This window comes from Heteronotia binoei, chromosome 6 (genome assembly GCF_032191835.1).
Source record: "Heteronotia binoei isolate CCM8104 ecotype False Entrance Well chromosome 6, APGP_CSIRO_Hbin_v1, whole genome shotgun sequence".
NCBI classification, from domain to species: domain Eukaryota; kingdom Metazoa; phylum Chordata; class Lepidosauria; order Squamata; family Gekkonidae; genus Heteronotia; species Heteronotia binoei.
The window spans coordinates 109,209,291-109,223,075 of NC_083228.1; the positions used below are offsets into that span (position 1 = coordinate 109,209,291).

General features: G+C 42.4%; 1 protein-coding gene across 1 annotated transcript in view; it reads right to left on the bottom strand.

The window, feature by feature from the left end:
- The window catches only part of ERICH6 (glutamate rich 6), a 42,411-nt gene continuing 28,626 nt past the window's right edge, over positions 1 to 13,785 (bottom strand). The window contains exons 11-18 of the mRNA XM_060242343.1: positions 12,297 to 12,395; positions 12,055 to 12,212; positions 10,802 to 10,890; positions 7,532 to 7,689; positions 6,037 to 6,122; positions 4,368 to 4,526; positions 2,636 to 2,867; positions 1 to 264 (exon numbers count right to left, since the gene is read on the bottom strand). Of these exons, the coding sequence (XP_060098326.1) occupies positions 4 to 264; positions 2,636 to 2,867; positions 4,368 to 4,526; positions 6,037 to 6,122; positions 7,532 to 7,689; positions 10,802 to 10,890; positions 12,055 to 12,212; positions 12,297 to 12,395 (1,242 nt within the window). The 3' untranslated portion in view covers positions 1 to 3. The remainder of the gene's footprint in view (positions 265 to 2,635; positions 2,868 to 4,367; positions 4,527 to 6,036; positions 6,123 to 7,531; positions 7,690 to 10,801; positions 10,891 to 12,054; positions 12,213 to 12,296; positions 12,396 to 13,785) is intronic.

A 13,785-nucleotide genomic window follows, 5' to 3' on the forward strand; every position in this document is an offset into this window, starting at 1 on the left:
TAATCAGGCTGAAATGTTTATTATTGACATGATTAAATTGTCCAGAGTAGCATTTATAGCAGACTCTCTACAAAGGTCCATCAACTTCAAAGCCTGTTTCGAAATGTATGAAGGGAACTGAATTTTAGTCCACTGATCATTGGAAGAAAATTCTAAACAGCCATGCAATTTAGCAAACACCTTGAGAATCTTTATTCTGCTTGCAAACAGCACAAGGTCATCTTCAGACACGTGCCTTGGCCATGGATGGTGATTTGTGGATGGCTTTATGGAAAGAAAAAACAGAGTTAACAAAGCAACATAGTACTTCTGTCCAACAGAAATTCAATAGACTGCACACATTGTCTCAAATAATGCCATGGGAGGGGGGAGAGGAGGGATGCCAGGATTGTCAGGAAATTACAGGACTTTTAGTCTAATATGTCTCCCAAGCAAATTGGTAAAAGGCATTGCAAAAGATAGACTGATAATCATAAAAAGATGCCTTCTTGAGGAGACTGAGCATGGATCCTAGAAAGAGAAGTCTTACCTCACAAACTCTTTAGTTTGTTTTGAGGGTGATTTTTTTTTGTATGTACATGTGTGCACGGAAGTCATGGCTGACTTCCGGTGAACCCTAGGGGGATTTGGACATTCAGAGAGATGGCTTGCCATTGCCTACCTCTGTGTCCCAGCCCTGGTATTCCAAGGAGGTCTCCCATCCAAGCACTTGACAGGGTCAGTACTGCTTAGCTTTCAAGATATGACAAGATCAAGCTTGCCTGGGCTATCGAGGTCAGGGCTCTTTAGAGTTTGTTTTTGAAGTGTTGAAAAACTTATGGGAAGGGTGATCTCTCTCTTCCCAAACCTCGCCCCCTCCCAAACAAAAAACCAATCCACAATACTATTGATAAAGTCCCTCATAAAAGAACCCTGAGTAAATGTAACAGTCATGGGCTACAAGAGTGGTGTATTCTCAAAGATGGGTAACTGGTTTAAGTAAAAAAAGTGGGGTGAGGTAGGAATATTGTTCTTAGACTAGAGGGAAGGAAGCATTTGGAGATCACACCAGTAATCTTTACAGGATTCAGCAATGAATTTGTTCATACATGACTCATCATTCAAGATGGTGAAAACTCAAACTGATTGCAAAGAGCTCCAGAAAGGATCTCTTTTATGTAATAGTGATTTTTAAAAAAAGGAAAACTCATTGATTGGGATTCCAAAGAAGGGGACTGACAATAAAACTGATAGCATTTCAATTTTTTTTTTTTTTTTGCAATAAATGGTATATTGGAGCACTCTTATATTTGGACAATTGTCACAGTTCTATAGTCGCATCTCAAAAAAGTTAGCATACAGCTGGTGTTGCAGAAAAAGAGCAACCAAAATTACCCATGAGGTTAAAGGATCATTCCTATATGGAAAGGGCAATGTGTTTGGGAACTTCTTGGTTTTGAAAAATGAGCAGGAGAGGATGTGATGAAGATTTAAACAGTATGCATAGTGTGCAGAAAATGGCTAGAGATAAGAGTTTCTCTTCCCATGTTTTTAGAACTCAGGAGCACTCAATTACATTGATTGGCAATAGATTCTGAACAAACTAAAGAAAGTACTTTTTCAGTTTACAGCATCCAATGCCGCAACATGCAATGAGGGCCATTGGAGCAAGTGAGTATTAGAGTGGATTGAACAAGCTCACAGGGGATAGTTCTATTGAATCCTTATTAGCAACAATGACTAAACGGAATCTTCATGTTCAAAGGTGGCATGCCATTCATGCCAGTCGCCAGTGGACTTTGCAGGAAACAGGATGCTGATCTAGATGGATCTTTGGTCAAAGCCAGCAGGCTCCTTTTATTCAACTAATAGAGGGCCAATAATTAAAAACTATATGCAAAACCTAAATATTATCAGAAATTCATGTATTTATTATTATACGGTTAAAACCATTCATGGGCCAAACTTTAGCCTCATGACAACATAAACATACAATGTTTACAAAAGGAAACTATTGCAACCCAACACATTTTGGCCTAAATTGTCCTCCTTCAATGGACAACAATGGCTCATGATATAATAGTAAAAAAAATTATACCGAAACAGCAAACAGATCAGCAGCCTGTACCTGTATTCTCTGGAGCAAGACTAGAAGGCATACAATAAGAAACAACACTCTGCATGTATGCAATTGACTAAGCCAAAAGGCCAGATTCTTAGGAGGCCTCACAAACATCCTTTTGCCATGTAGTGATATTGTATGCTGAGTTACTGCAGTCTAATCCATTGGTTTCAATACACAGTTGATTATCCAACATGATTGATTATCCCAGTCTACTTTGCTTGTATATATTGTTGCAATGTTTTGTAAATATATAAAGATCTGTTATTTCAGAACAGGATATTTCAATTATTTAAATTTCTGGATATCCCCCCCCCGCCATTTATTTGATCAAATGATAATCAATTGTCCTGTACAACCCAGATCAATTTTGTTCCAGTCTTCAGTCTTCTAATACCTCTAATAGTTTGAAGAAATTTTTTTACTAAGGTTTCTGCCATCAGCTGCAAAACAATCCCACATTTTCCCTACTCTACTGCAGATTACAAGAGCATGTGAATTTATTCATCCTCTGGATCCTTCAAAATGAAGTACCTTCACTTTGGTTCCTACGTTGATTTTTGCTTGCTTCCCCATTGCCAGGAAGGAAATGGCAACTTTTTCTTGCCCAAGAATCCTGACACCAACATTCTGGTTCAAGGACACAAATACAGGCTTAAATTCTACAGTGGGAGTGTACTTCTGCAAGTGGTTGGGCCAGATCCATGTTCTCACTTTGCTGCCACCATGGTCTGAATAATGTCCTCCTCGAACTGTAATATTTATCCTACAGGAGTAAGATAATAATTCGAAATGAGCTCAATAAGGAAAAAAAAGACATCCATATTGTTTGTCCTATATATTTATCCTGCTCTTCTTACGAAATGCTCAGAACGGCATACATGATTCTTCCTCTTCCGTTTGCCCTCCATGTACACCCTCAGACTTTGAATTGTATCCAGCCAGTTTTGTAAATACAGTCTTTTCTGATCCTCCTCTTTACTACAGGCTCTCCTTCTAAATGGCCTATGTCCACGCAGGTCCCATGATTCCTAGCATAGCCTTTCTTTGGTTGATCCAAAGGAACCCTCTTTCCTGTCCATTAAAGTTGGTTGGATTCAGCCCCTGGTCTGCAACCCTAAAACCTGCGGTGAAAGTAACTAACATATTTTTATCAGGACTGTTTCCCGGGTGGGGGATGGGGCACAAATCAGAAGATGGGAGGTACCACATGGGCCACTTTCCTCCCCTACTGGTATGCAGTACTGGCCCACATTGGCTTTCACCCACGGTAAAGAATGAGTTCTTACTTGCTCCCCTAGCAGATTCACTGAAGGCGAGAGCCAGTTTGATGTAGGGGTTAAGTGTGCGGACTCTTATCTGGGAGAACCGGGTTTGATTCCCCACTCCTCCACTTGCACCTGCTGGAGTGGCCTTGGGTTAGCCATAGCTCTGGCAGAGGTTGTCCTTGAAAGGGCAGCTGCTGTGAGAGTCCTCTCAGCCCCACCCAGCTCACAGGGTGTCTGTTGTGGGTAAAGGAGGAAGGTAAAGGAGATTGTGAGCCACTCTGAGATTCAGAGTGGAGGGTGGGATATAAATCCAATATCTTCTTCTTCACTGTATGCCTCAAAACTTCAACTTGCTTGCTGTGACACAATCCCAACCAGCTCGTAAGAACCTCCTCTCCATAGCCAGGCTTGGTAAACTAGAGGGATTATTTCTGCCCTCACAATATTGCAGTGACCCTCTGGCCAGTCTGCCCCTTCTAAAGATGGGTGGCGGCAACCTTACCGCTCTTCTCTCACCACTTCTTCCTGACTGGCGCTCATCCCTGGCCCAGCAACTTGCTCAGACTCCCGTCTGAACCCTTTTCTGCCTTTTGCTCTCCATTCCCCTGTGAGCCAGATCACACTTCCAATATCTTCCCATTTCAGTTTAAAACTGGCTGAGCCACTATTGCTAGATGGAAGAAGATGAAGAGGATTATTGCCAGTATTTGTGTTAGAGCACCTAAGGCAAATATACTGAAACAGAAAACATGTGCACTTTCAAAGTCCAATATTCTTTGGGCTAACTGCTTTTACCATTTGGAATTTAATGAAAGTTTCACACATGCTTAGTGTCAAGGCAAGGCAGCAGCTCTCTAACCATCAAAAAGGGAGTGCTAGATCACACTGGATGTATTGATAAAACAATAAAATCTACCGACTCTTTTTAAATACAAAAGACAGATATGCATAATCCACTCTAAATCCAGAGAGAGAGAGAGAAACCCAAATGGACATACCATACAATTCCATTGGGATGATAGCAAGTCCCTTGTCCAGAGGATTCAAATACCGCTTGGATGCTTGCATTCTCAGAGCTGTCTTCTTGCACAATACAAATATAACCGTTACTCTCCTTCTTTTGCACAACAATAACTGCCAGATTTCCAGAGGGATAGCTGCACAGGGATAAGGATCCTACAGCCCAGTTGCTTGCTTAGGAATGTTGCTGCATTACCAGGTTTTTGGGCCATCTTCGATTAATTAGTTCTTGAACATATTTAATTGGATGCCACCCAGGAAATAGTGCCTAGAATTTCTGAAAGCCAGTTATAAGTGGCATGTGTTGTGGTCATTTCTCTAAGCAAGATGCTCTCACAGTTTCAGTTCCAATGTTCCATTCTGCGGGCATAGGTCTGCATTCAGACTGATGTTTTTGCAGATGCTCATTAAGTGTGATTTCTTACCTCCGAGAGCTGTCTAAAATGCCTTCCCAGTCCTGTTAGTCTCCTCTCCCCAGGAACAGGAGTTTGGGTGGCATTTCAGGATGCCATGGGAGGGGGGGGCGCAGGAAAAGCAAGTTCCATGGGGGTCAGTCCTCGCACGCATGAAAACATTAGTCTGGATGCAACCTATGATATGTTCACTTGTCCACATACACATGAAAACTTGATCTAGGGTAGGTCGAGAGACAAGAGGATGGAGCCAAACCAAATCTGGACTTGTTACCAATTCCCTCCTCCTGCTCTTTCCCCCCTTTACATCATTCCTTAAGATCCCCTTTCTCCTAGGAGGAGCATTTTATGGAGATTAATTGCCTGTAGTGGGAGGAGGGAGGCAGGAAAAATTCATTTTGCTATTAGAACACTTTGTCTGGATCAGGGCTTTTTTTTGTAGCAGGAACTCCTTTGCATATTAGGCTACACCCCCGATGTAGCCAATCCTCCAAGAGCTTACAGTAGGCCCTGTAAGAAGAGCCCTGTAAGCTCTTGGAGGATTGGCTACACCAGGGAGGTGTAGCCTAATATGCAAAGGAGTTCCTGCTACAAAAAAACCCAGGTCTAGATACAAGCTAAGGGCTGGTATCTTAGTGATACCTAAGTGATATTCATGGCTGAGTAAGGATTTCACCATGGGGACTCCCCAGTCCTGGTTTTACACCCCACTCACTGTTCCACACTGGTGCTTCTTGATTGCTCTGTGTGTAAATGTCATCATTTTTTCATCTCTCTGTTCTCCCAAGGAGCTCATGATGACACACACGAGGAGCTTCTCCTCTTTTATCCTCGGCATTAAGCTGAGGAAGAAGGACTGGCCTAAAGTCACCAACAGTGTTTTCTTTAGCAGTGTTCCACCTTCAGAGCATACTGACTTCAATGGACTTAGAAAGGTGTGGTTCTGTTTAGGGACTGCAAGTGAGCAACATGGGTGGATATATAACTGACGTCAGTTCGCCCCAATTCATCTACAGTGCTTTACCCACTACAGTACAATTATTCATGACTAAGGCCACAAGTCAGCCAGTGTTGAGTGATTTTAAGTCTCAATGTTTTCAGCAGGTGAGTTTTAAACTAATGCTTAACCCTTTCAGTGAAACCAATGGGACTTTAAATACACTTCACTCAGATATTGTCAAAATATGTTTCAGATGCTCCTGCCAGTGACATAAGATAAGCCACAAAAGGATACAATATTTGCGCCGTCCCATCCGGAAACATAGTTAGAAACTTTACACCATTTTTGTAGTATTGTTGCAAGAACTGGTTCTTCAATAACTGCGCAAGGAGAGAGAAGAAGAGATAAGGAAAAACTGTCCTTATCTGCATGAGAATCAGCTTTCAAAAGCAAGAACAATAGGAAGAGGATGGTGGCAACCAGAAACACAAAAAGTTGAACTTTGTCACACCCCTTGGCATTGATTAATTTAATGAATGGGTTGACATTTCCAGGTTCTGACACTCCCAGCTTCTGTGGGATATAAGTAGGGTTTCCCAGTGGATAAAGTCAGCGCTTGTGACAGTTTGGAAGCAAAGCAGGGTCAACCATGGTTAGTAGTGGGATGGAGACCACCAAGAAAGACTAGTGTTGCTATGCAGAGGAAGGCAATGTCAAACCACCTTTGCTCATCTCTTGCCTTGAAAACCCCATAAAATGTTGTCCTAAGAACATAAGAAGAGCCCTGCTGGATCACACCAGTGGTCTAACAGTCCAGTATCCTTTCTCACAGAGTGGCCAACCATCAATTGATTGCAACTTGATGACAATTTATTATTATTATGAGTTGGAGAAAAAAAACATTCTTTTTTCCAGATTAGGCCAAATGAAATTTAACTTGTGCTCCATTTTGCACCATCTGCTGCACAGATTTTTATTTATGAAACTTACACTGTGCTTCTCCAGAGACCTACCAGAGGTGGCAAACAACTGAAACAATACAACTGTTTCTTTCACAAGCTCATATTAGGCATGCACTCTTTGAAATGACTGCAGGTACATTATAAATGACCTTTAAAACATTAGTGAACAATGCCTTAATATTCAGCAAACCTATTCTATGCTGGGAGGGGTTTCATCTGTTCAAATATAAAGGGCATGGATTTGGATGACCTAAAAAGGCAGGACAGCCTCTCATCCCATTTCAAGTACTGGGTTTATATGTGCAAAGACTTGACTCTACAGGGATATTAGAACATGCAGCGCTTCCACCTGCATCCTGAAGTGGTAGCATCCAGGAAACTCTCTATCTTTTGGTCCTGTTGACAGTACTACTGAGAAACCAGGTAAAATAATTCCTCCTGAAATCTACCAATTAAAACTGCAAAGGTGGTGGTGGGGGGGTCACATTTAAAAAATGACAGACTACTCGTCATACTATACCCCTCTTACACATACATAAAACTTACCCTTCTGGGATAAAAGCTAAGTTAGCACTGTTTTCATTGACAGACTAACCTTTCATATACCATGAATATTCTTTATAAGGAGGAGCAGTCAAACATACTGAAGCAGTGCAGCTTAAAGGGGCTGCGCCAACTGATTGTCCAGAGTGTGATCTATTATGTAGACATGGAGGTCTCTGAGTCTTCTCTAGTTCCGCATTTTCATAGGTGATGTGTAAGCCCAAGACTATAGACAGGGACAGGGATGTCAACATGGAAGGTTAAGACCCAAGAGCAAGAGTTACCTTTCCACCTGCAATGGTGAAATCACAGCAAGAGATGTTATAGGTGATTTCTTCACTTCCCCTTTGTTCAGCTGGAATGACAGGAATCTTAGTCCAGCCTGTTGAAGATGGAGGCTCTTGGGACAGAACGTATGAAATAGTTCTGAGTTGTTTATTATCTAAAGAATATAAAACAACAAAGAATGTATACTGTATACACATTGTATTGCACACAAAAACACTATGTTGCATATGACCTCTTGTCTAAATATGCACTAATAATTCAAATTAAATGATAGTTAAGCCAATGTCTAATTAAAATTCATATATTTCAGAAGATTTCCATTTAGTCTTTTTAAAAATTGCATCCTAGTTCTAGATAAGATAAAATCTGGAGTTGTAGTTTATATTTGCCAGTTTCTTCTGTGCAACTTTAAATAACCAGGGTATGTTTAAAATTTTACTGAGACAATCAAATAAGAGTATACATGTAGTCTTGTCTGTGGAAATTGGTTCTCCTCCTGGGACTGATAATATTACATTAGTTAATCATGGTTTGTTTTGCCCATTTTAGAGTGGTTTTCAGCAATAGCCATAGAGGTAGTCTATGTGGGATTCTTCTTGTGCAAAGACCATTTGAAAACAGCCTCTGCATGGTGACACAAAATTGGATCCAGATGTGCCTTTCCATGAGCAGAAGTCTATACAAGCAGAGATCTGTCATTCTGCAAATTCTCCACTTCTACTGCCACCCCCTGTCTTACTGTAGCCCAACTATTCGCTTTGAAGCACCATTTTGGGAGGCACATGGAGAAGCAGGATAATCCACTCTGCTAGCCAAGCTCTGCTTGCAGCTCTTTGGATCCAACCTTTGCAGGCTCATTGTTCCACCACTGTTGCACTGGGCACCAGTCTTTGTTTCTTAGATCTTCATCAAACAGCAGCCATAGCAGAAAATGGGAACCAGGGCTACCTGCTACACTGGCCCAGGATAAAATCATTAATAGGTGCACACACAGTACATTACATACACTATTTTCAAATGGCATCTAAATTGTAAAATTTCTAGTTCTTTGTCATTAGCTGCATTTGGGCATCCCCACAAATCCCATTCAACAAAACCTAGTTACTCTTCCAGATGTAGGTAATAAATTCTGGGTTGTGTATAAATTCTGGCTTTGCTTCCTCATCCACCTTTCAGTATGAAGGACATCCGTCCCACACTGACATTTCCATGGTTAGGTAGCCACAAGAGGTACTGCTACTCAACAAAACTGCAGTTTCGGAAATTCAGATGTCACAACAAACCACAACTAGCAGAAACAGTGGTTAACAAATTACTAGAATGAAATCCCAGCCTACCACAGTTCGTTAGACCATCTGTACTCTGATGTCTCAACTAACTGGGACTGAAATGATGGTTTATGGTGATATAAGCACTGGCATCTGAGAGAAAAGCTTACTGCAATAATACAAATACATTAGACATTCCTAGATCCACACATACCACTAAAGCTTTGACTCATGTGACATTTGCCCCAGCAATGAGAAATAATTCATAGGTGAAGTACCCACTATCATGAGGGTTTGGAAGGACCACTGCTCATTGCTCCCTATGGCTGACCCTGCCAGTATGTCTGGACCAACTGATAAGATTGCAGGGATCCATTTGGATTATGTCAGACCTGAGCTATGGATCATACTGATAGGACAGTTTGTTGATCACTTCCAAAAGCTCTACAATTTCTGGAGAAAGCTAGTAACTGAGAGCACCCCTACATTCCAACAGGTGTCAATGCTGAGCCATTTTTGTTTAAACTCAGGGAAGAAGGCATAAAATGTGGTTTGCAGGTTAGAACTACAAGGCTGCTAAACTGAACCCTGCCCTCTGACCCCAAAAGCTGTGAGCATACTCACATTATTTCATGCACACTAATCTCCCCTGATATATTTGGCTACCACAGAATGATATCACATTGTAAGCCTAACCTTATGTGGTCCATGTATATTTAAACAAGGGCAGCTTTAGACATACTTATGTGTGTATTTATTTGAACAATTAAATGTATCTAATCAGGCATCTTTCTGTTATCTTGCTAAAGATCCCAAAGCAGAAATCTGCTGTGATATAGGAAGCTTCTTCATTTCCTGCATGGTTAACTTAGGGTTGCCACGTCTGACTCAGGAAGTATCTGAGGACTTTGGGGGTGGAGCCAGGAGCAAGGTTGTGACAAGCATGATTGAACTCCAAAGGGAGTTCTGGCCATCACATTTAAAGGGACCATTTGCCTTTTAAATGCCTTCCCTCAATTGGAAATACAGGAGGATGGGGGCACCTTCTTTTGGGGCTCATAGAATTGGGCCCCGTGGTCCAATTTTTTTGAAACTTGGGAGGGTTTTTTGAGGAGAGGCACTAGTTGCTATGCTGAAAATTTGGTGCCTCTACCTCAACAAACAGCCCCCCCTCAGAGCCCCAGATACTCACAGATCTATTCTCCATTATACCCTATGGGGACTGATCGCCATAAGATATAATGGAGTGCCCAACAGACATCTCCCTGCCCCCAGTGTCTGGTTATATCCCGCATCAACTAAAGTGCCACTAGCAGCTGATATTGAGAAAGATCTTTCTCTGCTTGAGACTTTAAGGGATTGCTGCCACTCAGAACATATCATACTCTGGATCAGGGGTTCCCAACCTTTTTGAGCTTGTGGGTATCTTTGGAATTCTAACACAGCACAGTGGGCATAAAATGGCTGCCACAAAATGGCTACTGCAAAAGGCAAACCCAACCCCAAAATGGCTGCCACAATGTACCTTCAATCACACAGTGAAGAGCCTTGTGCTGTGGTGATAACTGCTGCCAAAGCAATGTTCTTAAAAATCTGCACAGCCAATTGAATCTCCAATGGCCAATCAGAAGCCTTGCTGGGTCAAAGGCAGACTGGGCCCTACCCATGTTCTAAAAATGTGGTGGGCACCAAGAAAGATTTCAGCAGGTGCCATGGTGCCCACGGGCACCACATTGAGGACTCCTGCTTTAGATGGACTAATGATCTATCGGTAGAGGCCAGCTTGCTTCATTCAAGACCATGCTCCATACTAGAGAATTCGTGTTCTTTTTTTTTTTTTTGGATTTATATGTATAGCACCACAACAGTGAATTCCAGTTTGAGTTGAGGCTGTCTGTAGTATGCAAGAGTGAATAAGGCTATATTCCTTTGCTAGGGTCACTGACTGCTGTACGCATTAACAAACACAATTAGCTGTAACGGGATAATTCAACTCACGCTCAGGAGTGGAATGTACTGGAGAGATTTGTTTTCCTTGTTGCGCTACCAAGAAGGACAACTGTTTTGCCACTTGTCTCTCTCGCATCCTGTAAAATCAAAGTTAACCTGGCATAAGTTCCTGGTTTCCTGAGTTTACACGTGCTCTTGGAAGGGTAGTGAAAGTAACTGACAACATAGCCACAGTTACAGGAAAACTGCTATTCTAATACTTCCTCTCTCCAGCAGCTTTTCTGCAGCAGAAGCCGCTGGCAAAGCTCTGGAATATGTGCTTATGTGTAATGCATGGGGCTGCCAGGTCCCTCCTAGCAACTGGCAGGGAATTGGGGGGGGGGCGGTATTGAGAGTCAGAGGAAGGCCCAGGAGACATTGCTGGTATGATGCAGCTATGTCATTTCCAGGGAGTACTGCAAACAATGTCATCACGTTGTGATGTTGTGGCAACTCCCTGGTATTTGAGCAAAAACTCTATGGAAAAAAAAATGGTTTCTATCATTGAGATTTAGCCTGAACACCAGAGCATGGCTGTGATTTCACTAACATGATGATGTTACTGCTGGTGTGTGCCAGAAATGGTGTTGCCATGTCACTGGCAATGTAGCTTAGATCTCCTTTCTTCTTCCAACAGGCATCCCTGCCAGCCAGCTGATTGGCAGGGGGGAGAAAGGGGTCTGATGGGAGGGGATTCCCTACCTCCACAGGGGTGGGGGGTGGGCTGGCAATCCTACTAATGCAGTTAGGCATTAAGAGTCTATTCCACTTGGCCATTAGGATCATTTTGGAGCACCTGCTTTGGGTGCCTCTGCCTTCTCAGATTAGGCAAGTGGCAACCTGGGAGAGGGTTCTCTGGAACTCTCTCCCCAGGGAAAGTGACATGTTACTGCCTTCCATCAGCAGGTGAAGACCTTTTTTGTTCTGATTGGCATTCCCTCATTGATTCCCCCCTTCCTCATCGAATGTTTTAATGGTTGTTTTTATGAATTTGTACATATTTTAATTCTGTTTTTAAACTGTTTTAATGATGCTTTAATTTGTTAGCCATCTTGTTGGCTCTTCTGAGGGCAAAAAGGCAGAATATAAAGTTTGTAAAATAAATAAATAAGAATCCAGGCTGGAGCCTCTGACTAAGCAGCAGGGAAAATCATGGAGAATATGTTTCCGCTCCCCCATTTCTCTTCATGCTTTAAAACTGATTTGTGATGCAAGCTTGCTCCAAAGTTCCAAATTTCTGAAAATGACTGAGAAAGCAGTACCTTTGGCGGGCTCTTTCCCGTGCTAATTTCCTCTCCGCCTCAGTCCCGTGGGCTTTATGGGGACTGACATCTATCCGTTCCACTACCCTCTCTTTTAAGTTCTTCTTTTCATTCACAAGGAACTCCTGTAGGTTTCTGCATTCCTGGCAACAGAAAAGCTGGAAAGCAAGTTCCTGCTATTACCTGGCAGTGTGGTTCTTGGCTTTGCAAAGAGTCCAAAAGAATGCTTTTCCATTACTTACAGATTCATATTCAGCTATTTTTTCTAGACTGTCAAATGAAGGATAGATTCTCAACAAGCTGCCACAGAACTCGCAATATGCAGGATATTCTTCCTCCAACTGTGGAGAAGAATTGAAACAAAATTTTAAAAAATATGAGTGATAACAATCATGATGCAGGCTCATAAAGAATAGTGTTCTTCTGGTTAGTTTTATTTTCTTGCTGTTTAAGTTGCACTATGGTATATATTGGGTTTTTTTTAAATATTTGTAAACTGATTTTAAGATAACACTGCTTCACATCAGTTGCCTTAGCCTTTGAAGGAAGTGAAATATATATTGATGTGATCTCTGAATTTTCAGGTTAGGTCTTGGTTCACCTTCCTTATTTATTAGACTTTTAAAAAATCTCACCCTCCTTCGGAGGAGTTTAGGGTGGCATTCCTGGCCCTCTCCCCCCACCCATTTTATCCTCACAACAACACTGTAAGGTAGGTGTGGCTGAGGATGACTGGCTCAAGATCACCTAGTGAGCTTCATGGTAAAGGAAGGATTCAAACCCCGGTCCTCCCAAAACTCACACTCTAACCACTACATCAGCCAGACTCAACAACTGGTAGCTTTTATGCCAGTAAAGCTTTGTTCATTTTGTGGCTGCAGGAGTCTTTGCATCCAATACAAAGTCACATGGACAATCTCTACTATTACAGCAGGCAGGAAAGAGGAATGCAAACATTCTCCAGTGCAGCAACGAAACAGGATGAAGCTGCTTCTGTGGAACCCTTTTGTTCCCCAAAGTTCACTCATAAACCCAGGAACTCTCTCCAGTATGTTTGGTGATAAAGTATGGATTGGATCCAATGTTGCCTTTTCATTTAATGGTGATTTCAATGCTCAGCCCAGATGTCATGATCAAAGTGGAGATTGTGGTCCCTGGGGTCATGAGCCAGCCAGCTGCCACCTCCTCTAATGAGAAGGAATCTGAAAAATCAGGCCCTGCACTGATAGAATCCCCACCTGAGCAGCCAGATGTGGCAGTGGACCCAACAGGGGAATCACTGGGAAGTGAAAACACTTCCCAGTCATAGCCAGGCTGTTTCATCATCCAGGAGGAGAGATGCCACAGAGGCTGACCTTCTCTCTCCCTCCCTCGCCCCTCTCCTGAGCCAGTGGAGTTCAGAAGAAGAGAGCACTTGATGGCTCAGGAAAGATGATAGAGTGCCTGCTTGGCTGCTCAGCAATGGCCAGCATTAGTCTCTGGAGCAGAGTCCTTGCAGGCCCAGAACTGACAAAATGATAGAGAAACAGTAAAAGACCCATATCTGTAGGAAGGTGAAGGTAACTGTAGAGAGCAACACCTAGCCCTTAGGGGATGAGTCAGCAAAAAGGTGCAGATAAAAGGAACATGGTGAGTGAGGTGTGCTTGCCACCCCTCATGTGTGCTGACCTATTTAGCAAGCAGAGCGATATCCTGACCCTGCTGCCTTGTACCTTGTCTCTAGTAATCTGT